This window comes from Argopecten irradians, chromosome 3 (assembly GCF_041381155.1).
Source record: "Argopecten irradians isolate NY chromosome 3, Ai_NY, whole genome shotgun sequence".
Lineage (NCBI taxonomy): Eukaryota > Metazoa > Mollusca > Bivalvia > Pectinida > Pectinidae > Argopecten > Argopecten irradians.
In genome coordinates, this window is record NC_091136.1 from 9,441,500 (window position 1) to 9,462,717 (window position 21,218).

The window sequence follows — 21,218 nt, forward strand, 5'->3', positions numbered from 1 at the left end:
AAATAGCAATCGACATTTTTAATGTATATATATTGAATTGTATGTACTACTACCGTAATATGAAAGGAGAGGGCGTGTATAGGCATTTTGCCTGTCGCCCAATTCCGATTGTCTTTAACCCTAGTAGTGCTGAACGGGTATATATCTAATCCATCGGTCGGGTGCTGAACGGGTATATATACCCGCCAGACAAAAATTGGGAAACCCCATATTTCTGTGATCAAAAACGAAAATGTGTGACTGAAATAATGAATAGCATTTGTGTTGATCATAAGTTTATAATCTCAAAGAAATATTTCCAAAATATTTTATTCTAACAAGCCATGGTTTAGTAGTTGTCGTAACGTAACCAACAGGAATCCCCCACTTCAGTCAGAACGACGATATTTTTAGCTCAGCGGAAGCAGTTGAAATATCGTGGTTTGTGCATGAGTTGTGAAAGTAGATGACGTAATTTTAGCGCCATGCGGGAAAACAGGTGCTCTATTATTTCAAAGAAAATCCTATCTTTCGGGGAGTTTACAAATTAAAAATAAGGTATGTAGTGACATTCTGAATATATAGATATTCCTTGTGACATTTCTTACGTTTAAATGAATGATCTTACTGTCGTTGTTTTCAACGAAGTCGAAATTCTAATCAACCAGTCGTCGTCAAACAGTGCCATGCGCAGTCGATCACTTTGCCGGAGTTGATGACATAAATTCGATAATTTGATAGTTTCGGCAATATAGTGAAATATTAAATGACTGAAATATAATATTTATATGGTATTGTTATTTATCATTACAAGTGTTCTGTTTATTGTATAATAATTATGCTGAAACAAACGTAATCTTATCTCGACTTTCACTTTGACCAAATACCGGAAGTGATCGTCGCTGTTGTAAACAACATGGCTTTCAGCATCATAATCGATCAAGTACTGCGCGAATTTGAAGAAAGATAACAATGGTTTTGACAGTTTATCTACTGATGATAAGGAGAACAAGCACGATGTTTTAGAGCCGTTTGCTTAAGAAACTTCGGTAGAAAATGGGAAATCACCGGCTGTGTTTACATTATATATCTAGTGAATGGATCGCTATCAATACTCGATTTCTTTGAAATTATTTACTTTCACAGAAGGAATTGTGAACACAATTGTTTCGAAAACAAATAGGTATGCTGACTAATACATCAAGGAACATCTAGAACTTATACAATATTCGTGACATGGACTTCAGTCTTTCATAGCAGTGACTATCAAAATGGGTGAATTCAAAATGGGCTTTGTAAATCAGATCAACATGCAAGACTGCAGGTCTACAGACAGTGTTTTGAGCACTCTATTTTTTTTTACATCTGTAATGACCTGTGATAAATTTTTGTATATTTTGAGTTTTATTTTACATATGTCATAAAAGTGTTAGTCATGGTCTCCATGGTGAGGACAGTTAAGTTGTTTACACATCTCTTCAAAAACTTTAGATTTCAAGATGTTTACAATCTTTAGTCAGTATGTAGCATTTAAAAAGGGGATGATTGCTCGGAAAGTAAAACTGAAATTTTCAGTATACAATCCAGACACACCCATCAAGTACAGAATTGAATTGTACATAAATTTTACTTTGTGAACACAAATAAAGTTGTAAACTGGAGAGCTATCAGTGGTCATTATAGAGTGACGTGTATGACCTTGTAATCTGCATCACCGAACCCTATCTTCTGAAACGGTACAACATCTACGTGGACTTCAGCAGTCCAGATCTATTTTATATATGGTAAATAATTACTAAATATTATTCTGTATCTTTACACATTGAACTATGTAGCATTTACACCGGCAGTCACATATATTGTAATATTGTTTGAAGACACAAAAGTGATCTATATTATTATAATTTTTACATGTAATTTCGAAATTTAAGTATGGCAGAACTGGTTTTTTTTTTTTATATGCATAATAAAAGGTGAGAAAGCACAATCTCCTGAAGGCTCACAGCAAGGCATTTTGGTGACTACCTGCCATTAACGGGAGAGAAAGTTAAAGCTAGTGCAGGTAGTGTGAAGTCTTTTGTCCAGTAGAGTGTGATTTTTTTCAAGTTACAACATCCTTTTAGGCTTATAAAAATCCTGCGGAAGAATGATATGTTTCAATTTTCCAATCATTAGTATTGCTAGGTTGCATTATGTTTTTAAACTTGCTTTGAGTTGTACCATACAATTGCAGAATAAGTGCATGCATACTTGTGAGCATCAGAGGTGACAGCAGGAAGAAAAAATCTTCGTCACAATAAACAATGTTCGAGAAACCATTTCCACATCTATATATAAAAGGAGTATCAGGGAATCAGCTGTGTATTTTAACAGATTGTAAGTCTGTTTTATATGCTTCCTGTATCCATATCATTGTAAGAAACTAAATTAGAGATTTATCTGTGTATTTTACCAGATGCTATTCAGTTCAGTCTATTTCATAGGCTCCATGCATGTAACTGAATTGTCAAGAAGGACACCAAGGTTGGGATTTACGTTTGTATTTTGCTATTTTGCAATTCTAGTTTAGGCTACCTGTACCCATATCAACAGTAAGGCCATAACGTGTGTCATATATGGTCATACTCCGTTGTGTTTTTACTGTTTTACCATGTTGTACTTTTATCTTCAACGAGGACACACAACATTGTGGAATCATCAGAGTATTTTACCCGATTGAGAATTCCATTTAAGGATATACAACTAATATCACCGAAAGGAACTTATATTCAGGAATTACCTGTGTAATTTACAAGGTGGTTAATTAGTCTATTCTAGGCTACCTGTAACCAATTACAACACTATATATCACTATGGTACAGAAATTGCCTGTGTACTACACCAGGTTGTTTTTCTATTCCAGGCTGCTGTATTTGTATCATTGCTATAAGGCTGTCAGAGGTCGATCATTACATAGGACTCCTATTTATTTTTCATTTATTCTGGAAGAGAAATAACCAGTAATATAACTCATGTGTATGCTCCAGTTTTATTTCTCATCTGGAGCCAAAGACTTTAAACTGGAGACAGGAAAACTCTAATCTCTATGTACAATAAAACCACCAACAACATATTGCAACCGCCCCCCCCCCCCCCCCCTCCTCCCCCACACACACACACACACACTTCCCCTCTGGTTTCACTGAACAAGTTAAATCATAACTAATAATTGTTTCACCTTATATATTTAAAATATATAATTACTATTTGTTTCCTAAATCACCCATTTTCATATTTTGTCAAATATTTGTTTTCAAAAAGAATAATCACCAGTCTAATGTAAATTTGATACGAGACAAAGCTGTCCACAGATTGTCTCCCTTGAATAACAAAATTTTAATTTTTTTCATTATTTCTTTTTCAATAATCAGTTGTGATTGATTTTATTGACAAAATAAAAGAAGAAGGTCATGTACTGATGTGTACAAATAATATTTAAAAGCAAAGAACAATTAAATTTTTTTTTTCTAAAGCTTTGTTGTTTTCTTACCTGAATTTTGCCACATTTTTCAGACAGGAATAAAAAGAGCTACATTTTACATAAAATCGACCTTTAAATGACCATTGAATGTATCCAACATATTATTTGGATGCTTCTTGGTATTTTAGAATGAAGAAAAAAAAAAGGTTTTATTTTTATTTTTTTTTTCAAACAATTCAGCACTCAGTACTATCCCAATATGAGACAATTCAGCACTACTAGGGTTATCATCAGACAGCAATAAATTATTCTAAAATGAAATAAAATGCACAGTAAAGCAGGTTTAAATCCTATTGATTTCTGGTGGCCAAGTTGCTTAATTTTAATCTCTGTTGAGATTTTGGAGGAGCCCAGTTTTGAAAACTGCCTGGTTTAATATTGTTCTGTACACAATATTTATTTAATACTTTAAAATCTTTAGAGATGCTTTCAAATGTCTTGATTTGTTGGCTATCATTTGAATGGATGTTTGGGATTTATAATGGAATAGGTGCAGTTAAGTGCATTGGGAAAAAGTTACATGTTGAAAACTCCAGAATTTAGATTAATTTGTTGATAGTTTGCTTGATATTGTGTTACAGTGGATGTGATCACTATGTTTATTCCCTCTGAGGAAAGTTCTGATGGCCAGAGTGTGGATGACAGTGTCAGCGACATGTCCGATGAACAGAACATCAGAGAGGCATGCGATGAACTAAAGGAATCCTTCAACCATAGACTTGTAGAGGCTCTACTCAAAGCTACGCGCCACTCATTAGATGTGATGAGGCGTCGCTTCTTCTCAGGGTAATCATCATATTAAAAGCCACAGGGCAACCACTAAATGTGATGAGACTTTAGTTATTGTTCTCCATGTAGTGCTTATGGCCATAAAATATACTTTTAGAGAAATGCATTGTTCTTCTCGAGATAATAATTATCTTACATAATGCAAAATGGATTTACTTTATGTGTGGAGATTTGATGTTCTCCACTTCATTCAGTGATTATTATTAAACCCATCACAGAACTCAATTGGTACAAACAGGTGTGTATTTAAGATTATTTCTGTAAACGTGGACGTTTTCACGAGTGGGTAGTTCGGCGATTTCCTTCAGTTAATTATACGTATGGGGGTTGTTTTCGTGATCTAATTACCTCCGCGTAAATTATTAAAATCTGTTAGTTGCCTCCCTTGATCACTGTTCCTGACAGGTCTGACCACTGTCACTCTTGCTTTTATAAATATCTATTATACATAGAAATTGAAACACTTTGATAACAAATAGTTAAATTGTTCTTTCAAAGTTTAACTTAGTTGAAAGCTGTTATTAATCTGCCTTTATGATTTAATTTATTGTAAACTTTGCATATATTACACATGTGGAAATTTTCGCAAGTGAGAGAACTTTGTGTTATAAATTTCCATGTTTACAGTATTTGACATTGTCTAAATTGTATCTTAACAGAGGAAGAAGACACGGCATGATGCATTTTGATGAAAGTGTGGGAGGTTTAAGCAGTGGTAGTAGACAAGTTCCTTTCTTCACTGCCAACATCACCTTGTCCATTCCTCATGTGGTCAGTGTTCCAGCTTTTAATAGCTTCTCAAATTACAAATTAAAAACAAAACTTTATACTGTATAGCTAAGTGCCCTTTCTGATGAATGTCAAGTTTCAAGTCCCTGTTTTGTTCTGCTGAATATCAAGGTGAATTATTCCATACATTCTATAAATCTGTATTGATTTGTTTTATTATAGCTTCAGCTTAATCTGAGTTTTCAGCAAAGAAGAGAATTACAGTATTTTGATATTTTATTTGTTATTGTGTCTGAACTGTAGTATTGGCAAGAAATACTGTTATAAAACTCAATCTAATCTCTAATTTATCTATAATGGTGAAAATCGAAGTAGAGCTTGTACTTCCTTTTTGAGAATAATCCCAGATGTAGAGATCACATAACTATTATAATGTCAGTTATATAATCAACAATTAGGACAAAACTATTTTTTTACAGGTGATGCAACCAGGACTAGAGGATATACAGCATGCTCTGAACAAAGCCACACAGATGGTTGTAGACATCAGTAAGGATGTGTTCCAGTGGGGACAGGACCGCTCAAGGCAGTTCACAACAGAACAAAAGGAAACTAACTGTTTTCATCATCATGGTGAGCTACATATTTTTGAAATACAGAAAAAAGTTATCATCATAACAATATTTCAATTCTTTAGATATCTTTAAGATATATCACCAGTAGGAAATTTGATACAAGTAGGTTACCCTTGATTTTCATCAAGAAAACAATTTTTCTACTGTAATATTAACTCTTTCTATACCATTATCAACTATAGTTGACAGGTTTTACCCTCTCTCTTCCTGTTTTTGACTATAATCAACACTCAATATTGACATTCTTTTTTCACAATAAATCTCTTTATTATAGTCACATTTCCAGTGCAGTAATATATACGACAGTTAAGTAAGCAAACTTTCTGGTTGCTAAAGAAATATTTATTTTGACCATGTGTATCTTAACCCTTTACCACATGCAAACTAGTAGACTGCATCACCAGGCTTCCATGAGGAAAGTATACAATGTTCAACACGAACATTGTTGCAACATCTGTCAAGCGTATGCACCATCTCAATGGCACTTTTTGAAGTTTTCAGTCTGGATTGATAATACGTTTTTAAAGTTGGATTTATTTACTTTCATTTTTATTTTCGAGAAATGTTTTGGAAATAAAGTTACTTCAAATGAATCAAACTACACAGTGATGCTATCATTTCCAAATATTATTTGATATGAGGACTTCAAAAATTATTAAAAACGTTTACAGGTCTGAAAATGGTCGAATTTCTCTGTCAGAAATACTCAAAATATTGCCGATTTTTTATAACTTTTAGGAAAGTAATTGCACAAATTACTTGAAATATCGTAAACAAACTAATATAGATCTGAATCATGGCTCAGTCAATATATTTGCATTGAAAAACACTATTATTTCTGCTTTGTCTGTGCCGGTTCACGACCCGTTCATCGCTACTTTCACTTTCTATCATTCCGAGTAGTGCGTTTGTTGTGGGATGTTTGTACATTATTTGCCATTGAAAAAAAGTATATTAAAGGTTTATTGAAGTTTTGACACCAAGTTTCTAACAAAATTATCAACACTCACGGCTGTAAACTAGCCAGTCCATTCCAACACGGCGTCAGGTAATGGCGATAGTACGGGACCTCGCCGTTCTTCATGACCGTCAGATTTTGACCGTTTGATCCCAAATAGAAGATGACTAAAATGACACCATATCTAATTAATTTCCTATACGACTATTGCCAAGGTAGTCAGATGACCATTAAGGCATTTGGGCCTCCTGTTGGAAATAGGAATTCATACCAAAGTTAAAAATTTGATAGAAATAATATGGTACACAAAGTGTGCTTGATTTTGTGACAAAGATAGTTATTTGGAGTAAATTATGAGTTTACAGGAATTTCACTGTTTTAACCATACACACGACAAACTGAAGCAATATTTTTCTTGTCTGTTATGTATGAATATTTGCAAAATTGACAAAACCAATGCTTTCTTTAAGAAAATATTGTTATCACACAGTCAACCCATTATTTTATACTCAGAACAGCTATATTATAAGACTCTTTCATATGTGGATATGAAGGATAAGGATATTCTACCCGAAAGTCACAAAATGTAGTAAAACCCTTTTTAAGGTAGTCAGATGACCATTAAGGCACTTGGGCCTCCTGTTGGAAATAAGAATTCACACCAAAGTTAAAAATTTGATAGAAATAATATGGTACACAAAGTGTGCTTGATTTTGTGACAAAGATAGTTATTTGGAGTAAATTATGAGTTTACAGGAATTTCACTGTTTTAACCATACACACGACAAACTGAAGCAATATTTTTCTTGTCTGTTATGTATGAATATTTGCAAAATTGACAAAACCAATGCTTTCTTTAAGAAAATATTGTTATCACACAGTCAACCCATTATTTTATACTCAGAACAGCTATATTATAAGACTCTTTCATATGTGGATATGAAGGATAAGGATATTCTACCCGAAAGTCACAAAATGTAGTAAAACCCGAGGCTTCCCGAGGGTTTTGTATATCATTTTGTGATCCCGAGGGTAGAATATCCCTATCCTTCATATCCACTTATGAAAGAGTATTTTTCTTTCATACCTCGACGTTCTATTGCAATTTTACAACTATAATATCCCGCCATTTTGAAATAAATTCGAAGAAATCCACGGCTGAAAGTCAATTTTTCATACATGATAAATTATGTGATATTTTCAACAAAAATTCTGTTGTTTGCATCTTTTATAGTAAAACCAGTCAAGTTTGTGAAAAAAATGATAAAATTTTACCGAGAAAATAGAAATTTTGTTGACGCCGTGACGTCACGAGGCTTTATTGCATGGGTAGCCATGCAATACAGCATCAGGCGGCATGAGTGTACATAATTGTCCTAGACCAGCCAGTATTACACCCGTAGGTATGAAAGAAAATATATTATGTTACCCCCTAAATTTAGAAGATGAAATAACTTTTTACAATATTTAACAGATTAACACTTCAAAAAAAGTTCTGATGATTGACATTTTCTAAAATTTTGCAGTACAACAGAAAAAGGTTAATGTTTTTAAAACTATCATAAAAAAGGGGTTAGTATCTTGATGTTCTGATGATTGACATTTTTTAAAATTTTGCATTACATCAGAAAAACTATTTAAAACTACAGTGGAACCTCCCAAAACCGAACCTTCTCAAAACCGATCACCTCTAGAAACCGAACATGGATGTCACGTACGGAATTAATTCCTCTTTATCAATAGTATATAAAACTTCCCGAAACCGATCCCTCCCAATTCCGAATACCGGACCGATTTTGAGATCGGAATAGTCAAATGTAACTAAAATACACTTCTGAAAACCGGCCTTACCTGAGCGACACCGATAGATTGCATTGAGGTCTGATCAACCGACCGTGAAATACACACATACCTGTACCATAGTTGTTGCATGCCATGTCCTTGGGCATGTATACTGATGGGAAGGCTATAGGTACACGGTAATTTTACCCGAGATGGTGGTGTAATTATTTAATAATGCCTATTGTTTAGATATCTAACGAAGGTCTACCATGTGCACGCGGTTTGTTTACTGTAGGAAAACAAGCAGAGCTAGTAATAAAGAGAAAGTTTCGTATTCAAATCACACAGGTTTTTTTTTTATTTACATATGTAGTTGTCGGATAACGTAAATTATCTGTATGAAGAAGCCAAAGTCATGTATTGTTTTAGAAAATGACTATGTCATATAATGACCGGCATCGACTGATCATCGTGTAATTAGACCATATAATTTGATTCTTGACGTAACGGGAAGCGATCGGTCGTAGGTTGCAGACGAGAACATCCCCAAGAACATTCACGCAACTAACTAACTAAACTACGTTTATAAGCGGTAACAAAGTCAAGTTTGCTGTAATCCATTCCTTTTAAACGTATGATTCTCTCTTTTGTGATAACCATCACATTAACAATCAATATTGGTCGGTTTTAACGAACACTAGGCATACATGCGGTGCACTAATGTAAAAAACGACTTCCGATCGATTAAATCCGGATCGTGATGATCGGTATTCGGTTCACTTCTCCAAACCGAACCCTCTCTATACCGGCCAAAATTATATGCACCGACCATGATCGGTTTCGGGAGGTTCCACTGTATTAATAGAGCTAAAAGTGTTGTCGCACTGGCCACTTAGGTATAAATATTTAAGTTAAATAGGTAAAATTTCATCTCTCTACAAAGTGTAAGAAATGCCGTCATTTCTTCATTTGTGTAGAAAATATTTTTCAAGCTATAGAAGCCTAATTGTTTGACATGTTTTCTATATAACATCTTTCTACAAATTAAGACAATAAAGTCTTTGAAAATCACAAAAACTCTTCGATTATATTTAAAGTTGAAATGAGTCTTCAACAAGACTGAACCTTAAGTAAATTAGTACACATCAAATTTGACATTTTGTTTGACATTTTCTCAAAAATTTACGAAGGCCATTATAATAACTACTTTCGAGACAGAATCCATGCTGTACAGAAAGAATTGAGAAAGGATTAGAAAAATGTGGGAAAATTTTGATAGAAGTTGTTTTGTATCCAGACCAAATAGGTTATCTAAACAAGCTTCTACCGCCTATACCATTGAAGAACTATCACAAGAGTATAGCTGACAACAAGGATGTTTCAAAGTATGTTATGATGATGTCATCTGCACTAAGTACACTGAAGGCAGACATCATGGAGGCTCTACAAAGATACTCGGACTATGCCTTTCTGTGGGAGAAAGATCGTGAGGAGGCTGTTACGGTTGGTATAGCAACTTACGATCCTGGAACATAATATCTGTAATGGTTTGGGCACCCATTCCATTTTTCCACATTACAGTTAACGTTATCTGCCCTTGTGAGTAGGTATCACCATTTTGTGGTGAAATTTACATTGTTTTTCCTGAAAATGCTATTGCAGTTACATAGTTAATAGTTAATAAATTTTGTTGAAGTTTCTATTCCATTTCCCATTGTATTATTTTGTTAGGTTGTTTCAAATGTGTATTCCAAGATATTTTATGTGCAAATCATATTCTGGATGTTCCTGAACAATGTTTTTTTTTTCTATCGAGTCCAAAATGACAAGAATGCACCCTTCCTTATCCTCTTCATTTTCTACAGATCTTTCCTTAATCCTATCACCTATTCAGCTCACCTCTTGACCTGGCCCAAAGGGCCGATGAGCTTATGTCATGACGTGGCATCTGTCGTCAGTTTATGTCATGACGTGGCATCTGTCGTCAGTCCGTCCATCAACATTTCCTTTAAATCGATACTAGTCATAAAGTTCAACATGGATTGTAACCAAATTCATCCTTTGGGGAAGGGAAACAGAGTTTGTTGTGAAAGGGAACAAAATTTGTATAAATTTTGGCTCTGAACCCCTGGAACAGAACGAGTTTGATCCAATAGATAAAGTAGAAGTAAATCTTTAAATTCCTTCAGAAAAGAAATAATGATCCTGTATTATTTGGCATTACAAACCAGGTAAGCTGTACAGGCCCTCTGTGCCTCATGTCTAGTTTTTAGGTCACCTGACCATAGATCAATTTCTTGTATTTCTTGTGTCCGATTTAATCATTTTTTCCCTTTGTATTGGCGAAGTTCTGGCCATGTTACTTCACTGACGACTGAATGTTTCATACAAAAAGATGAATTAGTTGTATAAATTTTCTTCATATCATTAATAGAAGCAATCTGATCATTATAGGAGTTTGTAGCAGAGGATCCTATTTTGTCAGAGTACAAAGCAAAAGTAGCTATGTTCAAGAAACTAGAAGACAACATTGAAGACATTCACACTTCAGAACAAGTGGGTGCTATTGAGCTATTTACAGGTAAGTACAAAATTCTACTTATTTACGAATGGTTTTCAAAAAGAAAATAGGTGAATAACCTGTCAAAGTATTCTAATGAACAAATTGAATTTTGCTCCTGTACATAGTCAAATCTGTCATATTTTGATTATGTTAAAAATAATATTCAGAGGTTCTTGCCCTGTCTTATATTAAGCTGGTGTAGATATCATTACCTTTTAATTACAAAATGTTTGAGTCATATATGATGTATAAAAGTTGAAAATACTATCAAGTCTGTCAATGACCTGTGTGACTGAAGACAGTTTGCCTTTATAGACAGGTCGAGGCTTCACTGTTTGGATGAGGTATTATGGGAGAATCATTATGTTTTTAATTTCAGACAATGGACATCTTTAATATATTTACAACCCATTTACCATTGATTTACAATGCAATGTATGTTAGACACAGAAAGTACTAATTTACTTATAACAATGTGATGAACCTTTCTTTTAGAACCTCTCAAGCTGGCCCTTAGGGTGGAAATCAAAGCATGGAAGCTTCTGTTTGGAAAAGAACTTAACAGGAAATATCGCAGTAAAATGGAAGAGGTCTTCAATTTCATAGACGACTACAGCAAGCGGTTGGCTCGTCCCATCAGAGATCTTGAAGATGTCCGAGAGGCAATGGCTGCCCTTACCGATATCCGAGAAAATACTATACAGATAGACATGACTCTTGGTCCTGTTGAGGTAAACTTTTAAAGGAATGCTGATTTAGATTCAGAATTTCTGTAAAGCCTTGGTGTAATTAACAAAAATATTGAACAACAAATGATGTGCAATAACTTTTGAAATACACAAGGATGATGAAGCTTGAATTTGTTTATATAACTCTATAAGAAAACATAGATAACAACAGTAGGCCCTAATAACTGCGAGATGAAGTTATCAAGCCGTGGGACGTTGTCTAATTATCGAATAAATATCAGGGTAAGTATAGAAATAAATTAAACAATCACTAAGCTGGTTAACCATTCATAAAACATGCCACGACGCAAAACTGCGGTAATTATGGCTCGTTAAGTGGAACGCCATATTTATAAGTAAGTTTATAAACAAGACGGGCGGATGTAAACAATCCCGCACAGTCGCAATATAGTTACGGAAAGCTATAAAGAGCTGGGTGGATGTAAACGAACTCTGTGCTGCTGTATTGACTACTGAACCCATAGGTAGGAATGAATAGAGTTGGGTGGATGTAAACAAACTCTGCGCAGCCGCAACATTTGCTCATAGTACTATTAACCTTATACGTAGCAGTCACATGGCTTCAAGGCCTCCCTGTCTGCCGACCCCAGACCCCATAGGACTGCCCAACACACTGAGTACTTGTATTTACGTAACCCTATGTCTGAAAGATCTCCTCCATCTTTGCACAAACAAGCAAATGCAGTGTCCTTTATATCGTCAGTAAAACAATAATATAAAGTCTCTCGAGTCAATATCGTTGCCTCCAATTTTAAGTAAGAATATCTTAGGCATAGTTGTCAATATGGAATCAGACATACATGAATAGGTATCTCTCAATCGACCTCAACCTTTACCACAACAATGAACATATATTGAGTCATTATCAAACCCTAAATTTTACAAACCGTACAATATAAAGTACATAGCCTAGGGATTATATTAACAAATATAACCCCTTCAGCATGTATAAAATACATTAAAATTACATGTTGATTGTTTATTTTTTTACAGGAATCTTATGCAATGCTGCATGATTTCGAGGTGACCATTCCAAAAGAGGAAACTGATAAGGTGGATTCTGTCAGATATTCCTTTCAGAAACTCATTGCAAGCTCAGTAAGTTTTGCTTAGAATTTCACCGAAATGGGGTATATTAGTTTGGGTTTATCCATCTGTTCATCTGTCCATCTATAACGCTTGGTTTCTGTGCAATAACTGCATGCCACAAATCTTAAGCAATTTTTTCTGTGACTTGGTCTGTGCCAAGGACTCAGATGAGTTAGCTCGGACCCTAAAGGACTCAGATAAGTTAGCTCGGACCCTAAAGGACTCGGATGAGTTAGCTCGGACCCTATGTTGCGGAGTTATGACCCTATGATGAACTAAAGACAGCATTTTCGGCTGTTTCCATTTTATAACTCTAGCAAATATTACCGGATTTTCTTGAAAATTGGTAATATGGTTTGATGTCTCTAGGCCTTGGCCAAATTTGATTGGGACGTTGATTGGACCCTATTTGGTTGAGTTATAGCCCTTTGATTAACGAAAAATGTCATTTTTGTCTGTTTCCGTTCAATATTTACTCTTGCAAATATTACCGGATTTTCTCGAAACTTGGTAACATGATTAAATATCTCGGGGCCTTTGCGAAGTTTGATTGGCACTTTCATTGGACCCTATTTGGCAGATTTATGGACATTTGATTATAAAGGAACGCGGGGGATATAAAATCCAGGAATTTGCTTGTTTCCCCATATGAAAAAGATGAGATAATAACCTTAAAAGAAGAATTTTCATAGCAACATGAATATACTAATGTGGACTGCAGGTAAATATTGATGATGTCATCAACAATGCACGCCACAGTTACACAGCAGGAAGTCTCATCATCATGTAATTGTTTGATCATAACTTCAGTTCAAAAGGTTAGCGCATGCAATTTTAATCCTAGAGGTTAACAGAGAAATCTTTGGTGTCTAAACCTGTGATAAATCAGTAATGGATGGGAGAATATATAATTCCTTTAAAAATTAGTTTTCATCGACTTAAGAAGATAATTATAAAATTGGTAGTCAGCATTTAGTTTTATTTTCTGCCCAACTTAGATACCAAAACTTATGATGTTGAATACATATAAAATTATGGTTGTGAGACCTACCTTATATTTTTGACAATAAATTTAAGTGTTTACTTTGATACGATGACATGTTTTCAGAATCAAATACAAGACGAGCTTGTAAGTGTTCAGCCTGGCTTCAAAAGTGAGTTACTGGTGTCAGTGGAGGTCTTCCATAAGGATGTTAACGACTTTGGACTGAACTATGACACAGTATGTGTTATTACCCCTGTATTATAAAGTCACTGCCCATTTGAGTTGACTACATGTATTTTAGTAAATGTGGTGATTTGATATTTTTCTACAAATTATGCTCAATTCGTTTGAATTAAATTTTGATTATGATGTTTGATAATATGATTTATTTAAGAAGTTGATCTATTTCTAACATTGAAAGTCATTAATATTTGACGCATGATTATCAATGCATTGTATTTCTTGTGACATCACTTGATATACATATTTCATGATATTTTATATACAACATACATCAAATTATGGTTTGAACTAACTTTACGCTATATAATGAAACTATTTATTATGGTGTGTATTTTTGCAGGATGGTCCTATGTGTGAAGGTATCACCCCAACGGAAGCAAATGATCGACTTCAGGCTTTCCAGGTCTGATTTGTTACCCATCTATTAATATATATTATAGTAATAGTGACTTTGTTGACACTGAAATGATACCCCAGTAGCTATGACTATTACATATTATGTGCATGTAAATTCCTAAATTTTCTTTTCATGAAGATGTGGCCTATTTGTTTGATATCAAGATCAATAAATTCAGAGTCATTAGACATAACAGTAGCTGTTCAGACTTAGCTAAGTAACTTTATAGAGTATATTTCTGTCTTTCAATGAATATATCCATTTCATTGTCTCTGTTCAAGCTAATTCACACTGTCTCAATCTGATATAGCTCTTTTGGAACAAATTAAAACATACTAGAAATAATGATATAAATCTGTAAACCCTAATGGTCCTAGAAATCCATGTAGCACATGAGGTGTACATATGAAGTATAAATGGTTTGATATAGATATACTTCATTGCTGGCTTTCTTTCTTTGCTATTTTTTTCCGATCATGGTCTTTTCACTGACTATTAATAAAACCACTTCTTACCTGAATCCTTCCTTGTTAAATTCTATTAGATGAAATAACAACTACAGTTTTATTTTTGTGTTAATTTAATGTCTATAGAGTCAGTTTGATGAGCTGTACAACAAGTATGGTATCTACAGTGCGGGAGAGCAGTTGTTTGGACTAACTGTGACAGAATATCCAAGTTTGATGAGGATCCGTAAAGAGCTGGGCCTACTACAGAAACTTTATGGCCTTTACAGTACTGTGATGACTGTCATCAATGGATACTTTGACATTTTGTGGACTGAAGTGGACATTGATAAAATCAACGGAGAACTGAGTGATCTTCAGAACAGGTAATTGATAGAGATCAGACTTTCTTATTAGTTGGCTCAACTTGTCAGCTGAGCATGTTTTAACATCAGATCAAACTTTTCTAGGAGTTTTTTTCAGAACTAAGAGAGCAACAAATTTGCTTTTTGATATTGGTCAGGTGTTAATTTGTGAAGGGCCTAATCATGCTAGAATCTCATGAAGTTTTCACAATACATCAAGTTTAAATCATTGTTTGACAAAATATAAACAATTATCAGATTTTAATTGTGTTCAAAGCTTCTATTATTATTACTTTTTTGTTCCTTATAGATGCCGTAGGTTGCCTAAAGCATTAAAAGAGTGGCAGGCATTTCTGGAACTGAAGCAAAAGATAGATGACTTCAGTGAATCATGTCCGCTGTTAGAACTCATGTCCAATAAGGCAATGAAGGAACGTCATTGGGACCGAATCGCCAAATTGACTGGCCATACGTTTGACTTTGACTCTGAAAATTTCACACTCCGGGACATAATGAAAGCACCTCTTCTCAAATACAAAGAAGACATCGAGGTAAAATAGCATGTGCTATATCAAACTTTTTCTGATCATTATTTTATAAAAAAAAATAAAAAAAAAAAAAAACCCACACATTTCTATATAAATTTATATGAGGAAGCAGAGGTATTAATGAAAGTTTTGATTAATAATATCTGTATTGTAATTCTCGAATGGCTAAAACATTTGGCACCAGATAAAAACTAAAAGTAATTGCATTGTAATTCTGGAATGGCTAAAACATTTGGCACCAGATAAAAACTAAAAGTAAGTGGTTTAAACCATAACAGATCATCTGATATTGTGTCTACTTCAAGATTTGTATTTGCATGATGAAGGACCAAAGACTGAAAGTTATCAAGATGTTTATATCCATGTTAAAATAGATATGTATTACATTTCTTTTAAAGTTTACAGATATTTTACTTAATAAGTGTGTGGTTTGTGTACATAAAACTTATAATTGACTGAATTTTTACAGGATGTGTGTATCTCTGCTGTAAAAGAAAAGGACATAGAGGCTAAACTCACAGTAGTTATTGCTGATTGGAATGGAAGAATACTGAGTTTCTCCAACTTCAAGGCCAGAGGAGAACTACTGCTGAAAGGTGGTGAAACATCAGAGATTATTGCTATGCTGGAAGACAGTCTCATGGTTCTCAGCTCTCTCCTTAGTAACAGGTATTAGTCTAAGAAACATGTGGTTAGGTGGAGAGCTCCTCAAAACAATTAAGATTTCTTAACATATATTATCACCAAATTTCATGTGTTTAGACCATCAAAATATCTTGGAGGACAAATTTGAATTTCAATAAGATCTGACCATTGTCAGTGTTTCAATTTTTTTTGGGTACAGTCCAACATTATCTTTGTTTAGAAGTAAAATCCTCTTCTTTGTTCAATCCTCCATTCACAAATTTGTTCAGGATTATTTAACAGCAGTAACCTTACCTTCTGTTCAGGTACAATGCTCCATTTAAGAAGACCATTCAAGAGTGGGTGGCCAAACTGTCCAACACTAATGACATCCTGGAGAACTGGCTCATTGTACAGAACCTTTGGGTTTACTTGGAGGCTGTCTTCGTTGGTGGAGATATTGCCAAACAGCTTCCACAGGTATTTACTTCTGACTCTGATTGTGAAATTATGTTTTATTGCAATTATGAATTTTAAGCAATTATTATAGAATGTCTGAAAATGACCTACTCTCATTCATACCGGTCCTGTCATGTTTTCCTCATTGTCAGAGTGGGAGCCAGTATGGCCTATAATTTAATTTTTAACTTCAGTTTAAGAAAAAAAATTGTGTCTGGGCTCTATCTCCTTTACTATAAGGCTTGGAACCTCTTTTGTGGTATGACTAAGGTCCGGTTATAGGTGAGGCGGTATGTCATGTACCAAAACTAGGTCAGTGACCTACATTTTGACCTTTTGACCTCAATGAAAAAATAACACTTGATTACAGGCAATATCTTCATTACTGTGAGGCACTTAATCATCCTACTTTTATATGAATTTATCTAGCTGAGGGAAATACCATCTCATGACACATATGATGGGGGACTTCATTCAATGATAGTTTCATTTTCCAATGATATGATGTTTATGATGTGGACTGTAACTACATTTCTTCAAATACAAAGGAAGCACTGAGTTTTACATACCATACAAATTTGTTGTATTTCTGTTTATCTGTGCTAGAAAGGGTTTTGTACGTATTCTTTTTCCTTTTTTATGAAAAAAAAACCAAACTATTTTGAATCAGTTGAGATAGAATATTGCTTAATGCTTTCAGGAAGCTAAACGATTCCAGAATATTGACAAGTCGTGGGTAAAGATCATGTTGCGTGCCCATGAGGTCACCAATGTTGTTCAGTGCTGTGTAGGGGATGAGACTCTTGGACAGCTTCTACCTCATCTACTGGAGCAGTTGGAGCTTTGTCAGAAATCTCTGACGGGGCAAGTATTTTCTGTCACCAAAGTGGTCTTGGCAAGTAATGCTTGTCACAGATTTCTTTTATCAGACAAATAATGTATATTATACTTTCTGTCAGAAATTCCTCATTTGAAAAGCACCTTCTGTCAGAAATGTCTTGTTTTGCATGTGATGTCTATTTGAAATTTCTGACAGGGTCGACTAGTACTTTTTGTCTGCAACATCTTATGGGTATGAAATATCAAATCAGAAATATTTTGTTTGGCACTTAGCAAAAGTATGTCAGAGCCTTTTATAATGGATAAGGACTAAGTTTTCCTACTAGTTAAACTAATACTGGTCATATCTGCCCAGTCCCTTAGGTATTTATTTTGAAACATCTTCAAGCATTATTTACAGAAGCTCTTGAGATATTGATGATATTAATTTTAATTTGTGATCCTTAAATATTCTTGCAGGTATTTGGAGAAAAAAAGATTGGTGTTCCCAAGGTTTTTCTTTATATCTGACCCAGCCTTATTAGAAATCCTTGGACAAGCAAGTGATTCACACACAATTCAGGTATGAGGTTATATCTAACAAATCCTATCCTCTATTTATGTTTGATCTTAATTCATGTTTTGTTTATTAATTGGCAAATGTCCAACAAAATCCATCTATTTCTTCATGGTGTCTTATATCCAAATTATTGATTAGAAGTATCTTATGGTTTTTCATCCAATTTTCCATCTTTCCATCAGTTTGACAGTGTACACCACTGTTTGTACATCAGTCCATCTGTGAACAATTCTTGTTGACCATTTCTCAGAAAGCAATGAAGAAATCTTCTCAATCTGCTTTATATGGTTTATGTCATTTTTGGCCCCCAAATCTATCAAATTTTCCAACCAGTTATGTAATGATCAAATTGTTGAATTTCGAAGTCATGTACATCCTAGATACAAGTGATGTGATAGTTGTGAATCATTACAGCTGTTGCTATGGTAACCATACTAAACATGCATAAATCCGCAAACTATGCATATATGAGAGTTTTATTTGTGGAATCATAAAGCACATTATTTCTCCTATAGAAATACCCTAAGTGCCTACATAATCTTAGTAACCAGTGTGTGCCAAACTACGTCAGACTGACAAACATTTCTGGGCAAAAACTGTTGACAGTCCGATTAGATCATTAGTATTACCGGACTGAATGTTTGTTTTTATATTCAAGGGAATAGATGGCTTATGCTGTTTGTTTACTTTCTTAGCAAGTCTAAAACAGTCAATAAGTTAATCAGTTACGGTACCATATAAATATATACTGTACGGCATGTTTTAATGTTGAAGGGATGTAAAGTAACAATACGAACGACAGAGTATGGTTTAATGAATGATCGATCGGGAGCTAACTGTAACTTGAATTTGTATGTATGTGCTTTTCAATTGAAGCATTAAATACATTATTTACTGCTTTTAAGTAATTTAATGTTTTTCTTTAAGAAATGCTAAGAATACACAACTTGCTTTTAAAATGAAATTCTTAATACTTGCTAAAGAGGAAAAAATCACTTTCATAACTTTTGCCAAGGACGTAGATGACTTATAAATCTTTTCTTTTGCTAAGCAAATTGGAAAGTTAGTGTGAAACTCTACACTATGAAACTTTATTGTATCATTGAATTTTGAAATTTGATTGCATGTATTTATTCAATATTGTTGGATACAATATGATTGATAACCAAGAGATCTTTGGTAATTTGGACTTTTATCAACAAGAATAAATTTGGTCTTGTAAAATGTTGCCTGGTCAGGTAAAAAATTCTATTTTACCAAACCAAATGTCCTGTAAAGGTTGGGGAAGTTTGGCATGCACTGAATAAATACTAACTGAAGTTTCTTCAAGATTGCGCCTTATTATTGAATAAAAAAATTTGTACAAATTTTATGTAAGTTATTGCATGTGGAGAAAAAAAAAAAGTTGTGCCTTATTGTTTCTTACAGATTTTATATAACTATGTTGTAAAGTGGCTAAATAAACAAATTTTTGTACCAAGTATAATTGATAAAACATAATACATGGTGTTTATTAAATGAACTGTTTCTTGATCAAAACTGTTATTTGGAAATTATAATTTGCTTTACTAAAGAAATCGTAAGACTAAAAACTGCAATTTTTTTCTTGTCAAGGCACATTTGCTTGGAATATTTGAGAATGTAAATGAGGTGGAGTTCCATGAAAAGGATTATGACCGGATGATGGCTGTCATCTCTAGAGAAGGAGAAAAAATTATGGTATGTAATGTGTTTCAATTGTATGTAATTCCACAGTGTTTTTCACACAGTGTTTACCTTTGATCTGCATATTTCTGTCTTAGCTCACCTGGCCCAAAGGTCATCTGTTTATTTGTTGTCCATCTGTCTGTCAATATTTCCTTTAAATTGCTACTAATTAAGAATTTTGCATGGATTGTACCCACATTTTGCCAGAAATCTCCTTGGGGTGGGTAGGGGGGAGACAACATTTGTATTTATCTTTGTTCTAATATCTACTGTTCAAATTGATTTTAAAGACTTCATGAGAGAAGGATGCCTTTATTTATGATGATAATATATCTATTAGACAGTTTTCACAAATTTGCAAATGGTAATGATCATATGCTAATATTACAAGTTATGTGAATTATGTATTGTAATAGCATTTTAGCATGTTTTTGTGTTGACAGTTGGAGACAGAGATCAATGCCAAAGGCAATGTGGAGATGTGGCTTGGAGAGCTTCTATACCAACAGCAGAGATCCCTACATGGCGTCATTAGGGATGCATTCCGTAACATCAACACACCAGAGTTTGAGCTACTCGGGTTCCTTGCTAACTTTCCTGCTCAGGTGTTTATTATTAAGGGGTTAGATAATTGGTACCCAGTTGACTATAAATAGTTTATTATTATATCACCCAAATGTAACAACATTTTGTCAGAAATATTCTGGAGGAGGGGGGATGGGGAGCAGTGCCCATTTTCATAAAGTTTCTTTAAATTTCTGAATTTCTCCATAGAAAAGCATTACAGAATTTTTTTTTTAACTTCTGTAATGCTTTCCTACAGGGAATGTTTATCAAACTAGACCAAGAGTTTATAAATCTTGACTGGAAACCCCTTTGGCGCAGGAGGGGTAGGGGACCCAATAGAGGGAAAAAAGGTAATTTCTTTAAATTACTCCTAGTAAAACATCCTTGGGAGAAAAGAAACAGAGTTTGAATAAATCTTAGCTCTTACTCACATTGAGCAGTAGGGGTTGTTCCCAATAGGGGATATAAATGTATACATTGCTACTAGTCATAAAGTTCTGCATGGATTGTAACAAGATTTGACCAGAAATAATCATAGGGGGGAGTGGAACAGAGTTTGTATAAATCTTGGCTTTGAGAAACAATGAGTAATAGGGTTTGGCTCAATGGGGGAAATTAGAGAAAATTCTTTCAAATTCCTGAAGAAATAAACACTTAGCTGTACTCATATTATTGCTTGGCTTAA

At 34.2% G+C, this 21,218-nt stretch overlaps 1 protein-coding gene across 1 annotated transcript in view; it reads left to right on the forward strand.

Annotated features, from left to right (window-relative positions):
* The window catches only part of LOC138317504 (dynein axonemal heavy chain 8-like), a 91,843-nt gene that overhangs the window by 17,510 nt on the left and 53,115 nt on the right, over positions 1-21,218 (forward strand). The window contains 17 exon segments of the mRNA XM_069259230.1: positions 4,081-4,285; positions 4,948-5,059; positions 5,497-5,650; positions 9,690-9,895; positions 10,847-10,973; positions 11,451-11,686; positions 12,698-12,802; positions 13,902-14,015; positions 14,362-14,424; positions 15,012-15,250; positions 15,540-15,780; positions 16,247-16,446; positions 16,728-16,881; positions 17,561-17,724; positions 18,160-18,262; positions 19,874-19,978; positions 20,410-20,571. Of these exon segments, the coding sequence (XP_069115331.1) occupies positions 4,081-4,285; positions 4,948-5,059; positions 5,497-5,650; positions 9,690-9,895; positions 10,847-10,973; positions 11,451-11,686; positions 12,698-12,802; positions 13,902-14,015; positions 14,362-14,424; positions 15,012-15,250; positions 15,540-15,780; positions 16,247-16,446; positions 16,728-16,881; positions 17,561-17,724; positions 18,160-18,262; positions 19,874-19,978; positions 20,410-20,571 (2,690 nt within the window).